Source organism: Cololabis saira, chromosome 1 (genome assembly GCF_033807715.1).
Source record: "Cololabis saira isolate AMF1-May2022 chromosome 1, fColSai1.1, whole genome shotgun sequence".
NCBI classification, from domain to species: Eukaryota; Metazoa; Chordata; class Actinopteri; order Beloniformes; family Belonidae; genus Cololabis; species Cololabis saira.
Window position 1 is genome coordinate 34,398,232 of NC_084587.1, and position 19,285 is coordinate 34,417,516.

Genomic DNA, 19,285 nt, shown 5'->3' on the forward strand with positions numbered 1-19,285 from the left:
TACACTTGGCACAATGCAGTCAGATAAGCACTGTTCTCCAGGCAACTGTCAACGCCAGACTTGTCCATCAGATTGACAGTTGGAGAAGCGCAATTCCTCACTCCAGAGAATGCGTCTCCACTGCTCTAGAGTCCAGTGGCGGAGTGCTTTACACCACTGCATCCAATGCCTTGCAATGCACTTGGTGATGTATCGATGCAGCTGCTCGGCTGTAAAAACCCATTCCATGAAGCTCTATACCCATCTTTGTTGAGCTAACCTGAAGGTCACATGAAGTTTGGAGATCTCTTCGCACTATGGGCCTGATTTACTAAAGGTTTGCGTGTGTAAAAACGTGTGCAAACTTGACAGCACCCGCAAACCAAAGTGCCAGCTGATCTACTAACAGCGTGCAAAGAGGACTGCGTCTCTCAAATGCGCAAAATAGCACACGCAATCCATTTAGTACTTTTGCCCTGATGAATAATCAATATGGGGCGTACCCGCCAGAAATCGTTAAATACTGGGAGGGGAAGATGCAAATTGGTCCATTTACCACGCGCAATGAGATTTACCAAGCCTGAAAGTAATTGCGGGGATTGTGATTGCGTCTGTATTTAATACGTTCGAAAGGAAGGTGCTAATCTGCTGCTGCTGTTATTGTGGCAAGGAGGCGACATCCAAAATCAAAGAATATGCAGAGAGAGAGTCTTTATTCTGCTGCATGCTATTTTAAAAATGGTTGCACAAGTTTTATTAAAGGCCACTTTTTCTTTAGTTCTTCGCCTTATATCTTGCCACCTTCTTTTATTGTGCCCCCCTCCACTCGCCCACAAGCAGGCCAATTTGTGCCAAACTTTGTATTTTATTGATTACTTATCTTATTGAACGTGAAATCATCCTTCGTAAATTACATTTAATTAAATCCCGTGCTTATTAATCACAAAACACAGGTTAAACATCATGACCAAATCCGCTCCGACCCGGTGTGTCTGTGATCAGCGCAGACAGACTGCAGCTTCGCCTGAATTATGCTTCTGCGTTAAATCGACGGCATAGCTGACGGCGTAGGGTCGCGGTGCGGTGTGCGTCGCCGCGTACCCTACGCCGTCGGTTCTGCGTTGGTGTGACGCGGAACCATAAATCAGCCAGTCAGAGAGCAAGGGGTTGGGGGAGCTGGGTTGATGTTGATCCGCGGACAAAACTTATTAAGGAGCATCAAACTCACTCTTATCTAAAGCGGAAATAACGCTAAAATATAAAGAAGGCTTTCCAAAGTGTGATCTATGGTGAAATAGGAAAATTAAGATGTGCAACTCTTCTAAAGGTGAGACATGCATTTAATTGACTTCATGGCGCCAGCCTTGGCGTTTATTATTACGCAAATGTGGAATGTTTGGGTCTGTCTAATTTCGTCAAATTAAATTTGGAGATTCACCGTTCACATTTTTATGTGTATGCGTTGTATGAGAGAGAGATGGAGAGGGCGAGGGAGGGAGGGAAAGACGTGGCCTGTACGTCGTTGTTTTTTGTTTTTTTGCAGTTTGGGTGCACAATACACTTGTGTGTGTGTGTGTGTGTATTAAAAAGAGATTTTGCAGTATGTTGTGTAATTGAAACTGGTTTGCTGTGATCGTTGATGGCAAACTCATATTAAGCATTTACATCGCTGGTTATTATGTGCCCCCCAATTAGATCTGTTCTGCCGCGACTCTGTTTTAACCTCATCTGCCGTTCTTTTTGTCTTATAACTGCATTTATTCTATCGCAGATTTTCTCCGATATTGCGTTTCTTTTGGTAATGTTTAAATTTCTTTGCTGTAGTTCATGAATGTGTTTATTTGCCTCTTCCACTAATATTTGTAACTCCACCGCGTCAAATTTCATTTTGCGCTTGCGACTATATCCTGCTTTCCATCCACTCTCCATGGCGCAAAGTTTGCGCTCGCAAACCGTAAGACGCGCAACACCTCATTTAAATACTGAGGTTTGCACCTGTTATCAATTGCGCAAGCAATCTTAGTTGATCACCCGCAAAACACACAACAACAGCACGTGCAAACTTTTTCAGTGCACACGCAATTTAGTACTCTTTATTTAGGATCTTAGTAAATCGGGCCCTATGTGCCTTGAGTATCCGCTGAACCAGCTCTGTCAGTTTACGTGGCCTACCACTTCGTGGCTGTCGTTTCCAAACACTTCCATGTTCTTATAATACAGCTGACAGTTGACTGTGGAATATTTAGGAGCGAGGAAATTTCACGACTGGATCAGAAATCAGAATCAGAATCAGAAAGGGGGTTTATTGCCAAGTTTGTTAACACACACAAGGAATTTGTTGTGGTGATTGGTGCAATACAGTAAAAATAAAAATAAAAATATAAAAGCAAACAAATATATGGAGATAAAATAAGAGATAGAATAAAATAAAATGTATAAACAGAAATAAACAGAAATGTACAATATGAGGATTTGTTGCACAGTTGGCATCATAGTACAATTCCAGGCTGGAATTCACTGAGCTACTGAGAGTGACCCATTCTTTCATAAATAGTTGTAAAAACAGTCTGCATGATAGGTGCTTGATTTTATACACCTGTGGCCATGGAAGTGATTGAAACACCTGATTCTGATTATTTGGATGGATGAGCCAATACGTTTGGCATTATAGTGTATATATATATATATATATATATATATATATATATATATATATATATATATATATATATATATATATATATATATATATATTAGGGCTGTCAAAGTTAACGCGATAATAACGCGTTAACTTAACGTCTTCTTAACGCCGTCAATTTTTTTAACGCACGATTAACGCGCAAAGATTTAAAAAAAAAAATATTATTTTTTTAATATAATTTTTATAATTTCTGTTGGACGACGGCACCCGTAGCTTACGGAAAAGTATGATGGATTACTGCGTGAACTTTTTTGAAAAGCGAGGAAAGATGGAGAATGAAAAGGGACTTTTGAATGGCAAGTTCACTTTCAAAAAGATGCCATATGGTTCGCTGGACAAGACTTAACTTATTTGCATGTACTGTCGATTTGAAATGAATTACCACTTGCAAGCCAAACACACGACCGATGCAGAGCGCGCACCCCGCCCCCCGCCTCTCCTCAAAAGCAGACAACGCTGGATAGCAGTTTGCAAAAAAATCACCCTGTTTTGATCCCACTTAGGAGAATGGGATATTTTTTTAGCCTTTTATTTCCCTTCATATGAGGTTAAGTACATGGAAAATTTAACTGACCAAACTGACCAATGCACTTCATTGAGCTGCTTAAAAAAACAACGAATCTTAAGTTAGTCTTTTCAAGTGTAAAGTTGGGGACTACATTGTGTTTGTATTTATGAAGGAATGTTACATTCAGGTTAATTATATATATATATATATATATATATATATATATATATATATATATATATATATATATATATATATATATATATATATATATATATATATATATATATATATATATATATATATATATATATATATATACTTTCTTAGCTTCCCATTTTAACCCCCATGGGAGTATCAGTATTTAACATTGCAGACTGAGATAGTATGTGAGGTAGTTTTGCAGAAAAGAGTCATTTGATATTCTGTCATTGAAACTACCGATTCTAATACTGCACAAAGGCTGATTAAACATTGATAAGGTTCCTTGCATAAATATCAAGATCCTAATCAGGCCCTCAACGCCCACTGTGAGTTAAAAGCACATCCTGCCTTTGAACACTGTGAGCCCTTTTCTGAAGTGTCAGAGAATCTGCCACATTTTGAGTCTATTTGCTCATTTGTCGCTCTGTTGCGTTAACCTGAGAAATGCACAGTATAAAATGTAACAGTTTAAGTCTGTTAAGACTGAGACCGTCAAACATGAATGAAAAGGAAAACAAAAATGTCTAAAAGGTTGAGATAGTTATTTGTCATTCAACTTTTTGAATTTTTGCTGAAGCTATGAATCCTCAGTAGTCTGAGTCATGGTGGAGGTGAGCAGAAACCAATCTTTACTAACAAGGAATATGTGAGGACACATTTGTTTCATGTTAGATGCATGTAGAAATGGAGGGATTTCAATGTTAATGAGCTATGAGTCATAAGACTTATGATGTGGTCAACTGATAATTCAAATACAGGGGACTGCTTTTCTCTTTACATGATTATATACAATGAATGTACTATATATCTAATTACAAAATTATCACTGACATACCAGATTTTTGATATTACTGTAAGCACCAATTGATTACTCTGAAGTTGCCTGTAAAATACAGCATTTTTTCCTAAGAACCTCTGTGTTTCCTCGAAATAGAACAATTAGTCAATCAGCAGAAGTTTGGCACCCGTTTTGATAATCAACTGGCCTAATTCATTGAGCTTTTGCTTCAATGTTTTATTTGTAAAAGATGAAAGCAAAAATCCAGTCACTCTCAAGATAGAAATGGGGCTTATTTTGTAAAATTATTCCAGCAGTTGCCTCACAGCCTTTAAGATAACATGAATAAAATCTGCAGCATCCAGAGACTCATGCTTGGTGGGATAATCATTGCCAAACATTCATAATTTCACTGTATTTCATTCATGATTATTATAATTATCTGTGGTAATGACCCTTCAAGGACAAATGGTTCAGAATGAAAAGATGATTATTGGATTTTTTTTTTTTTTAAATGAGTGGGAAAGTGCGTAGCACAAGTTGCTGAGTGTGACCGATCCCCATTCACACAGCAAGTTTGTTCCGCCTTCGCAGCGCCTTCCATCTGCTATGCTGTGCTGTGTGAAAATGTGTTATTCCGCTGCCGGTACGCCACTTTCTGCCTTGGGGAATAGTAACAGAGATGTAACGGGGAGAAATAGGTGCTGTGTGAAATAGCAATGTAGATATGTGTAACAGGGAGTGAGAATGGCTGCACAATCCATACAGATCAGTCCACCACAGGATCAGTCAGAGACCATCTGGTGGGCTGTCTCCCAGCAACATTCAGGCTGGCTGTCTGAACGCCTAGCCAAGTCACAAGCAAGCTAAAGACCCTGCAGAAAAAACACCACCTGGTTTATGACCGCAGTGGTCAGACAGTGGTCAACCTGACTGGCTGTTTTAAGACCTTTGTCATTTGAGTTGGGAACTAGCTGCTCAGAGAACCCTCCTGCAACCTGGAAAAGTCACCACCTGTTCAGGGTAGGGATGGGCGGTATGGACTAAAACATTTATCACGATAATTTCTGGCATTTATCCTGATAACAATAAAAATGACGATAAAAAAAATAACAATTCAACTCCACCTTTGTAACTATAAATCTATCACCACATTCAGTCTTTGGAGCCCCCAAAACACTGCTCTAAAAGATACTAAATGCTACTAAACTACACCAATTAAATTGAATTGATAAAAACCAATTAAATTAGTCCACCTGTACTGCAAAACTGTAATGACTCAGATCCGCCATGTTTGTTACACAAACACGTATCAACGGGAATTTATCCTTCTTTCTTTCTTTCTTTCTTTCTTTCTTTCTTTCTTTCTTTCTTTCTTTCTTTCTTTCTTTCTTTCTTTCTTTCTTTCTTTCTTTCTTTCTTTCTTTCTTTCTTTCTTTCCTTCACGTACGTTGTGTGTTGATTTAACGCAGAACCATAAATCCGGCTTTACACAAAAACGTCATCAACAAGAATTTATCGTTTTTACCCCGAGATGACAAATTCTTACCGTGGGGAATTTTTTTGACGGTATATCGTGAACGGTAAAATATCGCCCATCCCTAGTTCAGGGCAACCCGAACTCTTGTCCCCGCAGCCGTGGTAACACTGCAAACGCCTGCAACGACGGTGAAACTGAGCACTTCTACCTATATTGCAACCTAGTCTAAATGTTATTATTTTGTTAGCATTTATTCAGAAATGAAAATTTATGAAAGTTAAGGAACGGGACTCTCTGAGAATGTGGAATGCTGTAATGCTTTGTGAAAGTAAATATTTACTGCACCTTTGTGGGATCATTGTGAATGCACAGCTGGAGAGTCTAAGCAAAGCTCGCTCTGTTCTTCCATGAAGCTGCACGGCGTGGTGGTGGTTAACACAAAAGGTTATAAGTTTGAATCTTGAACGGGGAATCTTCTCTATGGAATTTTCATGTTCATCCAAATTAGCTTGAACTTTCTCCAGATACTCTGGGTTCCTCCCACAGCCCAAAAACCTGTTTGTTAAAATGATTGACACAACTGTGATAACGCAAATTGCTGTTTGTCTTCTTTCTTTCTGTTGGCCCGTGATGAACCGATGACCGTTCGGGGTTTAGTTCACCCATCTGTCATGTAATGACAGCTGCAAAGGGCTTCATTCTTACATTTTCATGAAGTTATTTTCAATAAAACAGCATAAACCATGGTTTATTCTTGATAACTCCATTTAATGTGTTAGTATAGATTTGTTAATATAGATCCATTATAGCACCATGTGCTTCATGCCTGCAACATTGTTCAAAAAACTTGTCACAAGTTCAATTTAGAGCTGTTGATGAGGTAAAACTAACAATATTCATGTTTTTCCAAACAACTGATGTCAACAGGTGATCTTTATCAGAATGTGTTCCCCTTTTGCGTGTTTCAGTGCGATTCAAAAGCGGTATGTCCAAAAATGTAAGATGGGCTGAAAAAATGTGAATCATTATTGAATTATTCAAGAATCTGGAGTCATTTTAGTACATTGAGGAAGGAACACAATCCTATAGCTGGAGACCTGTGATCCCAAACCCCTCAGATGGCACTGTATCGAATCCATCATTCATAATGTATTGACAGACAAGAGGTTACTTTAGGAAACCGTTTTCAATCACTACAATGCTAAGTAACATCCACAAAGACCACTTTACTGTGCAAAAAAAAGCTAAGCTGCTTATACAGAGGTAGCATCAATGCATCTTGTCTTGGAGTCATCTGAGATGGACCGTTCCACAGGGGAAACATGGATTGTGGTCAGACAAATTACTATTATGGAACTTTTTTTGACTCCATGAGCTTCAGACCAAGGATGAAAAAGACAGCAACAAGTCTATTAGACAGGGTCTGTGATGGTACGAGGTTATATCAGTGCCCTTGGCAAAGGTCCTTTACACAACTGTGATTACAGCGTTAATGCACAAAGGTACACTGAGATTCGACAGTAACGTGCGCTGCCCTCAAGATGACATCTTTTCCAGAGATGTCCAAGCATTTTTCGACAGGACAATACGAAACTGCATTCAGAAAACATGAGGAGGTCATGGCTGAGGAAGAAGAAGGTACTGGACTGGCACGCCAGCAGTCGAGATATGGCCATGTAAAAATAACGTGGTTAAGAGTCATCATTTGATGTGACAATGAAAATAACTATTATCCACACCCCATTCCACTGTATTCAAAGTGAAATCCCTTTCGATATCTATTCTGGTATATTGAGATTGATATACCACTGATATATCTGCCCACGGCTCTGCACACTGTGAAAAGGCCCCCATGAAACGCTCCCACCACAGAGACACTGACTCATTGTGTCTGACTGATTCAAAGGGACACGGTAGCAACCTGTTTGAAGTGGCCTGAACAGAAAGAAACAAATATGGTACATTTTACAAGTCAAATGACAGAAAATCCAACCAAATTGACCATACTTGAGTGTATGTAGGCGGTTTAGGCAAATTGCTTTGCTCTTTTTCTCTTCGGTGGTTGATGTAAATGATCCGTACATGGAAACAAACCTCATTACCTTTGTGTTCTTTCTCTCATCCGACATAGTGCACAGCGTGAAGACATGCAGCCACGCACACGCACACGCACACACACACACACACACACACACACACACACACACACACACACACACACACACACACACACACTGATTGAATTGACCTGATACAAATCTGTATTTACAAGTATATTTTACCGAAAAATATTGTAACGATTCAGAGCAGTTGTGCTATTCTGTCCCGTCTTCTAGCAAAACGACCCAAATGAAAATACAAAGACACGAGTAACATCTCCATAGACACTAATTGCTATTTCTCTCCAGCTTCAGAATACAAGACCTGTCAGCCGCTGAGCTCTTCCTCCATCCCTCGCTCAGGCTCTCTCCTCTTTCATTCACCATCTTCTTTCCTCTGCATCTCTCTTCTTCACACTCACCGCTGCCTCTCTCACTGGCCTCCTCCACTGACCCAGTCCTCTCATTCCTCCTCTGAAATATTGATAATGGACTCTCACTGCTCCCTGTTTCTCTCCTTTTCCTTTCTCCTCCCGTCCCCCAGCTGAGGTGAATCAGCAACCAAATCAGCCTATAAGCCCCATTTTGGTGGTGACCATGCTCATATTCATTGCACAAAAGCAAGACAGTGAAATGGGAGGAAAATGAGCTTTATAATGACTTCAGCTTATCCATGGCATGATCTCTATGGTGTGCCAGCTTTGGTCACCCCTTACTCACTGCACTGGCCACTTTTCTGCACCGAGACGCATTAGAGGGGCTAATCGCGTGCCTATGAATATTTGACAGCTCTAATTTTATTTATTTATTTATTTTATTTAATAGGGACAATGCAGGTTTACATGTGATCACATTCACTCATTACAAACAAGCCAATGTGACTGATGTTCTGCATACAGAGATTATAGCTATTGCTAGTTTCCATCTCCTGTCCCTAGTTAGGCTTTTAGTAAAAGAAAACGAAAGAAAGGAGGAAAAAGAATACAAAAATACATTCAATTTTCAACATTCAAAGCTATATCCTATTTACAATTCTCAGCTTGCAAGAGAGCACCCTATTAGCGGTTACAGGTGATTAAAAATGCGTACATTTCTGATTTTGCTTCAACCAGTCTTTGACATTTTTAGTAAAAACCTTAAAATCTTGATGCCTCTCTGTCCTCGCTCTTCCTCTACTACTGAGCCAGGTTTGGTGGCAGCCAGGGGGGGCAGAGTCTCAGCACAGCGGCACACCAGATCCCTGTCCGCCAGTGAGCGGATAAAGGTTGATTTATGGTTCCGCGTTACACACCAACGCAGACGGCGCGCGTCGCCGCGTACCCTACGCCGTAGCCTACGCCGTAACCTTACGTATACATTTCTTACCGTCAATCCTCCCGTTTCCCTCTTCCTCCTCCTCCCAGCTCACTGCGTCTCCCGCATCTCCGTCTCTCCGCGCCCTCACCCACTCAACTCTCCTCCCTGTCTCCCACTCCGCTGTGTCCGATGCATGAAAAAGATTAGAGATCAAATATTCGATGGGTACTTGGGTGCGCTTATATGGCAGACATCGGCACGTTATGTCCCAAAACAGCTGGCCGTCCCCGTCCTCAGCTGGCCCTCACACAGCCTCCTCCCTCAGTCCTGTCGAGGTGTGGATGTCCTCCCCGCTGCGCCGTGCGGCTGCTGTGCGTCACGGTGGTGGTATCATCATTCCCACGGGTGCATGCCCGGGGATAATGCAGGGCTGCAGGCCTTTGAGCTCCGGTGGGTGGATGGATGGAGGGAGCAAAAAAAAAAAAAAAAAAAAAAAAAAAACACGACGAGCTGGCGAAAATAATAATTAGGCGCAAAATATTATTGCACAAACCCCCGGGTCGGCTTGCTCCGTCGAGGTCTACCGAGCCCGGCTGCCGCCTGTTGGCGTCGATCCCGCAACTCCGCCGTCGTTCAGCAAGTACATCCTTGGATTTTTAGTGGGAAATAATAGTAATAATAATGTCGACGTGAAAACAGGCGCTTCGCATATCCTTGACGAATCGTGATGAGACGCAGCACATCAGGGCGGATGTTGGGAATTGTCAGGCTTCTTTTTCAATATATATATATAGCTATATATATACATAAATAAAATAGGTAATAGTCACCTCCTAAATGTACTCAAGAAAAATATAATACGCAAGCTTATAAAGACAACAGCTGGACAGGGAGGAAGATAAGGTTTCCCGCTCCTGCATGGCCTCGCCTTGCATCCGTCCTTCTCTCCTCTCTCTCTCTCTCTCTCCTCTCTCTCTCTCTCTCTCCCTCCCTCCCTCTCTCTCTCCTCTCTCTCTCTCCCTCTCTCTCTCTCTCTCTCTCCCTCCCTCCCTCTCTCTCTCCTCTCTCTCTCTCCCTCTCTCTCTCTCTCTCCCTCCCTCCCTCTCTCTCTCCTCTCTCTCTCTCCCTCTCTCTCTCTCTCTCCCTCCCTCCCTCTCTCTCTCCTCTCTCTCTCTCTCTCTCTATCCCTCTCTCTCTCCCTCTTTCTCTCCCTATATCCTTCTATCTCTCTCTCTCACTCCCTCCCTCTCTCTCTCTCTCTCCCTCCCTCTCCCTCTCTCTCCTCTCTCTCTCTCTCTCTCCTCTCTCTCCCTCTCTCTCCCTCTATCCTTCTCTCTCCTCTCTCTCTCTCTCTCTCCCTCTATCCTCTCTCTCTCTCTCTCCCTCTCTCTCTCCTCCCTCCCTCTATCCTTCTCTCCCCTTCTCTCTCTCTCTATCCCTCTCTCTCTCTCTCCCTCTCTCTCTCCTCTCTCCCTCTCTCCCTCCCTCCCTCCCTCTCTCCGTCCACTGGCCCGCTTGTTGCTCTACACCATGGATCTATTGCTCTACACTCGAGAGCGCGCACGCGTCTAGGCTTTAGTGCACACGCGAGTGTTGGTGCGTGCGCCTGTGCAGAGCCAGGGAGAGGGTGTAGTAGGAGGGGGGTGTGTAGGGACTGGGAGGGGGGTGTTGGTGTTGCTGCTTGGAGTACATTGTCAAGGTTTGTCTGAGTGAGCAACAATGAGCTGCTGTGCAGGCGAAAGGCGAGGAATAAACAGCGGCGCGTCGGTTTCACCAGCTCCCTGGTGCCACTGTGCTTCTGTCACTGCTCAGCATTCATACGGTTTCATCTTGGAGGAATGGACCTAGCCTGGTGTGGCCAACCGAGGGTCAACCAAAATTCACCGAGACCTTTGTTGTCATGCATGCAGCTCCAATGGAAATATGTGACCTATTTGTCAATCTGTGCATTACGTTAATGATTTGGATTAAATCATTAGGCCTATGTGCCGCTGCCTCAGAGCACATCAAGTCACACCAGGCATACCGTCACACCTCAATGACACCTGATGATGCTCTTCATCATCTGTCTCTCAGTTGCATTTTTTTTCTGCTCATGAAATTGCTGTTCTTTTTCTTTAAATACTGACAGATTGTATATAATGGTCAGGACAGTTGGATGGTTAAAATGAAAGAAGAAGAAAAGCTTTCCCTCTGAGATAACTGTTGCAAATGTGGGATTCTGACTGATCACATAAAAGCACTATCAATGCAGTATGGGTGTGGGAGGAGGTGTGCAAATGCTGAGACTAGTATTCAGTAAATTCAAAGGAAATCACAGAATTTATTACAGTACAGACAATCTCCCCATCATTTTGCCCGGATCCTTTTGAATAGCTCTGATTGCTGCTTGTGCGGTCCATAAAGTGCAGCCAGACTTCACAAACACTCACCAAAACAGACACTAACACAATTATTTTAATGGTTCTGAATAATTCATTGATTTCAGATTCGGCATAGGATGCTTGGATTGGATAGTTCATGTTATGTAAAAAGTGCATTAGTGCAGAGCTGGGGTTATTGGAAATGGAGAAATGGTCGGACCATTCCTCCTGGGTGTAATAAAACACGTCCTGACATCAAGAATTGGCCAACACCAAAACACTTTTCTTGACTGTAATCTTGGCGCCATTCAAAGACTTGAGTTGAAGCTGATTGTAAATTGAGGACAGCATTGGTGAGTAAACTTCATTGGTCCTTTAGAAACTGTTTTACGTTGTATGAAATTGTTTCGGGAGTATATTCATACTGTATTTCAGCTGGAGGCCACAGAATTTGAATAGCAGTCATTCACAAGAATATCAGCTTTGTATTTCTACTTTCTTAAACTCAGTTCTGTTTGCTCAAAACAAAATTGCATCATTGGCTGCACCAGAAACATTTCGGTGGCAAAGCTTTTAATCTCTGATCGCGAGAACTCTGGGGAAAATCCTCAAGCTTGTCCTTTTGGTTTTGGTTTGTATCACCATGTTGACCCTCCTCCATCCTTGTCCCCAGCTCCTGCCTCCGCCTCACCGCCTTCATCACCACCTCCACCCCATCCTCTGCGCTTTTTCTTCTTCTTCTTTTTCTTCTCCTTCTCCTCATCCTCCACCTTGTACTTCAGTCTTCTAACGGGGTCAGTGAAGCTTCGCATGGACTTTTCCTCAAAGTCGTCTGTCACAAGGAAGTTCCTGTCAATCAGCTCTGCCGCCTCATGCCAGTTGCGGTAGCAGTCTGGGCCGAGGCGGATTATCTCCTCCACTGCATTAGGGGTGAGAATGGAGCAGTCGGGACGCAGCACCACCACTGTGGGCAGCTCTTCCACATTAAACATGGCCTCAAGCTCCCTGTGGAAATGCAAACACATACACAAGCACACAATAGAATGGAGGTAATGGATTTTTGCAGCTAGGCATATTTACATTGTCATCATTCACCAGCACATTGTACACACTACGAACTAGCAAGTCCCACACACCTCCTGTAGGGGTCCTCGTAGGCCAGGAACAGGGACTTCTTGGGGAGCTCTTTGAGGAAGCTGTCCAGTTGTTCTTCTGACTTATCCAGACTGAGAAATAAAAGAAAAAGACCACACTATGATGAGAATAGAAAACAAATACACTGAATATATTTCAGTTTGCATCAAAATACATGTACGATGCTGGTAAGTAGTATTGGCACCATCAAGTTTCATGTGAGACTGTTTCCTTTTTGATAAGAAAAAATTATAAAAGCAGAATATTTTTCGATCAAATGGAAAAAGAGGATTTTATTTTGCTGAATTTAAAAATCAGTTCAAAAAGGGCACTGGGGTGTATTTACTAGGGTAGTTGTGCAACAATATAATGAATTTAAAGGGGACCTATTATGGCATCTAATACCTATTTGAAACAGGCCTTGAATGTCTTAAAAACAAGCTTTTGATTTGTTTTGCTAAATAAAATAGAAATTCAGCATCTGAGCCATGTCTTTATCATCCCAGTCTCTAACCTCATTATCTATGCAGGATTCTGAGTGGGCGGGGCTATGATAATGAGGCTCTGTGCTGATTGGCTGCCTGAATGACGCGTAGCAGGGGAGGGCAGAAAGCATTGCTTGTGTTGGTTTTTACAACCAACAACAGAGAAATTTGCATGACTAGCTCAAACAGACGCCATCACGATACACCGCTACGAAAAAATGTCAGAAGCTCCGGCCGGCGGAGTTAGTTGTTGTTCTGGCCAGAGTTAGTTGTGGGCGTGGTTTCACGCATCGCTCCTGTCGTTACGTAACAACAGGATCAGAATCTGAACGGCTCGTAGAAGCCACATCACACTGGACGGCTCATCCGGGCGGCTGTACAGACACTGCAGAATTTGGTTGCTTTCCTCCTTCTCTGAGTTGGCAGGCTGAGGGGAGACCACTTTATGTTAAAGCAAGAAAACACGTGTTTTTCATAATAGGTCCCCCTTAAATGAACCCCAAAAATAAAATATGAAACAAATGTGATTGAATTCTGAATTTCTTTCTTTTAAATGATCTATGAACAAGACTTCAATGATATAAAACTGGGCAAAGGCTCAACATGGTTTGTTAGAGTAGAAACAGATTGTGACCTGAAGCAGTCTGGAGTGGCTCTCTCAGCCTACACCATATGTTTCATGCAGCACCAACAAGTGCTTCGTGTGTGAAAGCCACGGAGAGAAATATTTTTGACAGAACTCAAAAAGGCACACAAAGACCAACAGTCCCTAGATGGTTAAAAGGTAAGTGTCTAACAGGCATTAGGTCATGGTAAGGAGAACAGTTTTCAATGTTTTCAGAATCTATCACAGAAGTCTCTTAAGTGATGCCACGCTGAGATGAAGGTCACAAGGTAAACAATGCCCACGTTAAAATAATACACAAGTGAGACTGTATTATTTAGCTGGGCTGCTTTCCTGCCTCTTAGGAATGGTATTAAATCTGTCGAATGAATTATAAAGTTAGATGATGACCAAGGAATTTCAATGTGAAACGTATCATCTGGGGTAAGGAAAGCACAAACCCCAACAGTACCAAAGTATGATTAGATGTTGAATAAATGTTGTTACAGTATGTGTCACACAATACCAAGAGTGAAAGACATAAGCACTGGTGTATGAATAGCAATTGCTGCTGCATAAAAGTCTAGAAAGTTTTATTCAACCAATTCCCAATAATTTGGAGTTCAATGTTCTGCAGGCAGGAAGATTAATTGCAAGTGGAAAGTCTTTAAGACAGTTGGCAGGTGTTCCAGGATTGGCTGTCATAGCAAATATATCCTAAGGTCAGACCATGCAATATCTAGGGAGAGACAAAAACCTCAACTTTTCCATTTCAGACCCCACAGGTGTCCCTGTGGTTGAATATAAAAATCAATGGCAACACAATTGTAAGAAAAATGAACAGTCAGCAGGAAAAATGTTCTGTCTCCCAAAGAAAACGGAAAGATGAATCCGAACAAAGTACAAGACTTCTAGAAGAATCTCTCGTGAAACAGATGAGAGCAAATTGGAGAGATTTGGTCTGAATGTGCAGCCACATATTTGATAAAAACTGAAGCACTGTTTTAAAAAAAAAAAAAAAACCCACATACCCACTGTCAATCACAGCAGTGAAAGGGTGATGATTTGGGTTTGTCTTGCAGCCACAACACCTGGGGACCGTGCTGCCACTGAGTCAACGAGGACCTCTCCTGTATACCAGAGCATTCTGCAGGGCAGTCGGGAGGCCGTCTGCCCTGCAGTTCAAACTTAGCTGGGCCATGCAACGGGACAATGATTCTAAGCATCCCAACCAACTACATCAGAAGAGCTGAAAAAAAAAGAATACAGGTTCTAGTGTGGGCTCGTCCAGACAGCAACCCCAACTGAACTGTTGAGATGGAGAGAGCTGTGCACAACTTCAATGACCTGAAACAATAAGTCACATAGGTGTCAGCTGCTTTTACTGGTGCTGAAAGTGAATCTACAAGCGTATAACGTATAAGGGTACTGAGGATTGCCCACACGCGTTTTTCTTTTTGTCTTTTAATGGCATATGTCGAACCAATTTGGTTGACATATGCAGTGTATGTTTTTGAAGTTACAGACTGGATGCTCATATAGCCCGTACAAAGAAAAAGTTAATTTTAGATCAGGGTGAAGTTGGTGATTTGGAAATGCATCTTGTCAAATGCAACCGTACAACTATGTGATGTACCTGATGTACAGAAGAACCAGCTGAGCAGAGCGCTCCACATAGAACTCGTCTGTCAACTTTTTGAAGAATTCATGCAGCGTAGGAGCAAACTCCTGGCAGGTCTCACATTCAGCAGATGCAAAGAAGAGCATCAGGATTCGGTTCTGCAGACGCAGGACAATCTCCCGTTCTGTGTCCAGCTCATCCTGGTCCTTGTTGTTCTTCACCAGGACCCGATCGATGAACAGGTCCACCATTACTGAGTGTTGCAGTGATGAGAACAGAGGACTGAAAGCTTCCAAAGGGAGATGAAAGAATGATTTTATATGCTTTGAATTTCATTTTCATTTCTCCTTCATTTGGCAGCAACACACACATTGGCAATTTTGATGAAGAAATGCAGTACTTGCAATATACTATGGCTAATATACATTCATTTTTAATGGTTGGACTTCTAGAGAAAACTTACTAGAAATAAAGCCATTATAGAGGGAAAACATTTGCAAAATAGGTGGTTAAAAAAAAACCAACCCAGATAAATGCCTTTGAGATGTGCACTGTGTAATTGAGTGATACACTGTGTGTACTTTAAACTGGATTTGTATTAATCAACTGTTCTGTATGTCTCACTAGAGAACAGAGAGCTTTAAAGTTAATATTTTGTATTCCTGCTGCTGAAGTCGTCCACAGTCAGTGATAATCTAAATGTGAAAGTGAGTGGCCCAAATGATGCCAAGGCCTTCATCTACTTCATCCGCCTTCTTTGTAAAGGCTCCTGTGCCACTAAATCTTAAAATTATTAAAGAGTCTATCTCTGACACATTATTGACACATTTTTAAAAGAAAAATGCAATTAGTAATACTTGGTAAATGATATATTTAGCTTTTTTTAAAGAGCTGCTGTTTCATTAACTTTCGATCCTAAGTTTTCAGAGCTTGCTTGTTTAACAACACTTGACCCCAGATACAGTAGGTGCTGAAGCAAAAGCAGAAGACAGAAGACAAATAAAAGGGCCGCCTTTAATGGTTCTGGATGATTTCATAAAACGCCCTGACATTTTAATTAGTAATCGAAACAGCACCCAAGGATTAATATGCAGAAGGCCTAATAAAACAACAACATAAAAAAGTCCTAAGTGGCATACAAGGAGAAACACATTACAATCATAACACCGGAAACTTGGATTTCTGCAAAATAAAAGATAATAGAATAAAATAAAATAACTGTATAATGACTTTACTATGCAAGACATTGTTGGTCACACATCTTTTAATCACGTATAATCTTGCTTGCTGTCAGATCAGATAATCCTCACAGCTGCTTACCTGTAATATCCCGCCACAGGAAATCCAAGATGACAAAGGTCCTCGGCTCTTGTTTTATTTCTTTTCCAACTGTTCCTTGAGCTCACTTGAATCAGTTCCCAGTCTGCCGTTGTGTATCACGTTCACCCATTGACTCCGTCTCCTTCACCTCAGTGGAGGGAGCTGCTCACTCCCTCTTGTTTTCACTCTCCGTGCTCCTCATCCTCACCTCTGCCGGGGAGGGAGGGGCTGAGAGACAGGCTGACTGAGGAACAGGGAACACCAAGGGCTCGCTGTCTTTGTGAGTGTGTCAAAGCAGCGATTTAACAAGCCTGTCTCTGTGGATAAAGAGGAATTACGGAATGAAAGACAAGCTTAAATAAATGAAATAAAAAGAGTAGAAAGACCTTAATGAAATGAGCCACAGTGAGACCTTTATTGTGCAGCTCCTAATGGTGGAGCAGAACCACAGGGAATATCTCGATAATAATATTTTACTTCCTTCTGCTGGGAGCAGAACATTAATGGCCATGAAGCACTGACAGCGACATGCAGACACAGTTTTGGTTGGTGGAATATAGAGTTTAATAACAGTTGAGTGTTTGGAGTAAGCACAATAAATATTTAACAATTTAGTTTCAAAATAAGAATCCAAAGAGACAGAGTCAGTATGAAAAAAAAATACACCAGCAGATTTATCTTAAATCTGTGATCAACTATATGTATAATTTATTTGTATTGAGAAAAAACATACCCATTTTGAGTTAGATGTCAGTGAAAAGTTTCAAAACTATGTGCAAGCGTAGGTTAGCCACTGATGCGTAGTTTTGAAATCAATATAGACATATACTGTATATTTTATGGTCCAAAGCTCTCAAATGATGTCTTATTTCACTTACTGGAGACGATCAATCCTCCAGAATACTGGAACTTTTGAGTATTATTTTTAGAAACTTTTATACATTTTTGTAGATATATTGAAGTAAATAAATGCAGAAGAAGAATATGTTAACAGTAATAACAATCACGATATCAGCCATGCATCTTTCATTAAATCACACAGTAAGAGCAAAAACAGGTAAATAATAATTTCCTGTTAATAGGCTTCCGTCTTTCTCCTCATCTCCTCCTACACGTTCCTTTATCCTTTTTACTCATGTCCCATGTTTCAGCTTTCTCCTCTTCATCTTTTCCAGTTTTTCCCTTCTCCCATAACTTCCACCAACTTTTCTTCCTCTTATCGTCCTCCGTCTTGTATTTGAGCCTCCTGACGGGGTCGGTGGCACTGCGCAGATTAAGGTCATCAAACTCCTCATTGAGCACGAACGTCCGCTCGATGAGCTCAGCTGATTCCTGCCAGTTGCGGAAACAGTCGGTGCCGAGATGAGAGATGTCCTGCCAAGCATTTGGGGAGATGACGGAGCCGTCAGGACGCAGGACCACCACTGTTGGCACTTCCTTCACCTTAAACATGGCCTGAAGTTCCCTGGAGAACAGTCGACAACACAACCTGCGTTACAAACAGTAAAACCTCTCACACTTTCATTTACAGAAGTGAGAAAAACCCAGAAATGTAAAACTTTTTTCCCGTCATCCACCTACAGTCTGTACGGGTCCTCAAAGGCCAGAAACAAAGCCTTTTTGTGCACTTCTTTCAGAAATCTTTCCTGCTGCTCCTCTGACTGGTCCAAGCTGGAGGGAAGAGGGAAGTCTCGTTACTGAAGAAAACTTTATAGATGCAATGTATTTATGTGTAAACATTGAAGAAAAAACAAAAAGCCCAGATGGGAACCTGATGTAGATGAGTGCTAGCAGTTTGGGGTATTCGATGTACGCTGGATCTTTCAGCCTCTTAAAAAAGTCATTCAGAACAGGTGCAAACATCTGGCATTTCTCACACCTGGCAGATGCGAAGAACAGCAACAAGATGCGGTTTTCGAGGATCCCAATGATCTCACGCTCTGTGTTGAGCTCATCTTGATCTGAATTGTTTTCTATCAGAACTTGGTTCAGGAACAGGTCCACCATCATGAAAGAGAGGAATGGGGAATGCCGAAAATCCCTCTGTAGATGGACGGTAAAATAGGGTTAGAAAGACATTCAATAGCTGCACAGTGTGATCATCATCGGTGCTTCCACTGATCCCAGCATGAGACTTCTGCAAAGTTAGCTGAACTTTACACTGAGCGCTTATTAGTTTGTGTAAAAAAAAAATCAAAAGCAGCCTTGAAAATAGAGAATAAACCATTTTTTTCCCTCAGTTAAGTTTTTTAATTGTTTCTTTAAGGACAATTGCATCCAATTATGATCACAGGCCCCTGAAACTTTGTCAAAACAAGGCAAGTTTATTTCTACAATTTTTACAATTATTTCACAATTCAACCACCATTATAGTGCTTTACAGACATTAAAACATATAAAAAAGCATGATTTGAATTTGAATGTAAACAAAAAAGAATAGATAAAAATCAGTAATTAAAATATGATCAAGTTTTGAAACAAGTTAAAAAGTAACAGTGCAGGCCTCATTTATAAAGCTTGCGTGTGGACAAAACAGGGCTTGAAAGATGTGCACGCCACCTTCTACGCAAAGGTTGGGATTTTTAAAAAAAAACGTAAGGGGAAAATGTGCATATCTTTACGCAAACTTTGATCCTAGCGCACAAACATCTTGAAGATATGGGGAACTGGCGACGCAGACGGTGAGGTGGTGAAATGAAGCCAGATTCATGTC

General features: G+C 41.5%; 3 protein-coding genes across 4 annotated transcripts in view; all 3 read right to left on the bottom strand.

The window, feature by feature from the left end:
- Positions 1–9,960, bottom strand: part of LOC133443891 (adhesion G protein-coupled receptor L1-like) — a 41,796-nt gene extending 31,836 nt beyond the window's left edge. The window contains exon 1 of the mRNA XM_061721213.1: positions 9,115–9,960. The gene's annotated coding sequence lies outside the window, so the exon portion shown is untranslated. The remainder of the gene's footprint in view (positions 1–9,114) is intronic.
- Positions 9,961–11,382: 1,422 nt separating this feature from the next.
- On the bottom strand, positions 11,383–16,767 carry LOC133452627 (nucleoredoxin-like protein 1). Its single transcript, XM_061732086.1, has 4 exons — positions 16,573–16,767; positions 15,268–15,541; positions 12,545–12,634; positions 11,383–12,413 (listed from the first exon to the last, which is right to left on the bottom strand). Exons 2-4 carry the CDS (start codon positions 15,501–15,503, stop codon positions 12,047–12,049), a joined length of 693 nt encoding a protein of 230 aa, XP_061588070.1. The 5' UTR covers positions 15,504–15,541; positions 16,573–16,767; the 3' UTR covers positions 11,383–12,046.
- Positions 16,768–17,035: 268 nt separating this feature from the next.
- The window catches only part of LOC133452636 (nucleoredoxin-like protein 1), a 5,056-nt gene continuing 2,806 nt past the window's right edge, over positions 17,036–19,285 (bottom strand). Inside the window, exons 2-4 of one of the 2 annotated variants that reach the window (XM_061732108.1) lie at positions 18,344–18,615; positions 18,154–18,243; positions 17,036–18,037 (exon numbers count right to left, since the gene is read on the bottom strand). In XM_061732108.1, coding sequence (XP_061588092.1) covers positions 17,671–18,037; positions 18,154–18,243; positions 18,344–18,582 — 696 coding nt within the window. In that variant the 5' untranslated portion in view covers positions 18,583–18,615 and the 3' untranslated portion in view covers positions 17,036–17,670. The remainder of the gene's footprint in view (positions 18,038–18,153; positions 18,244–18,343; positions 18,616–19,285) is intronic. The other variant, XM_061732099.1, reaches the window with a different exon arrangement.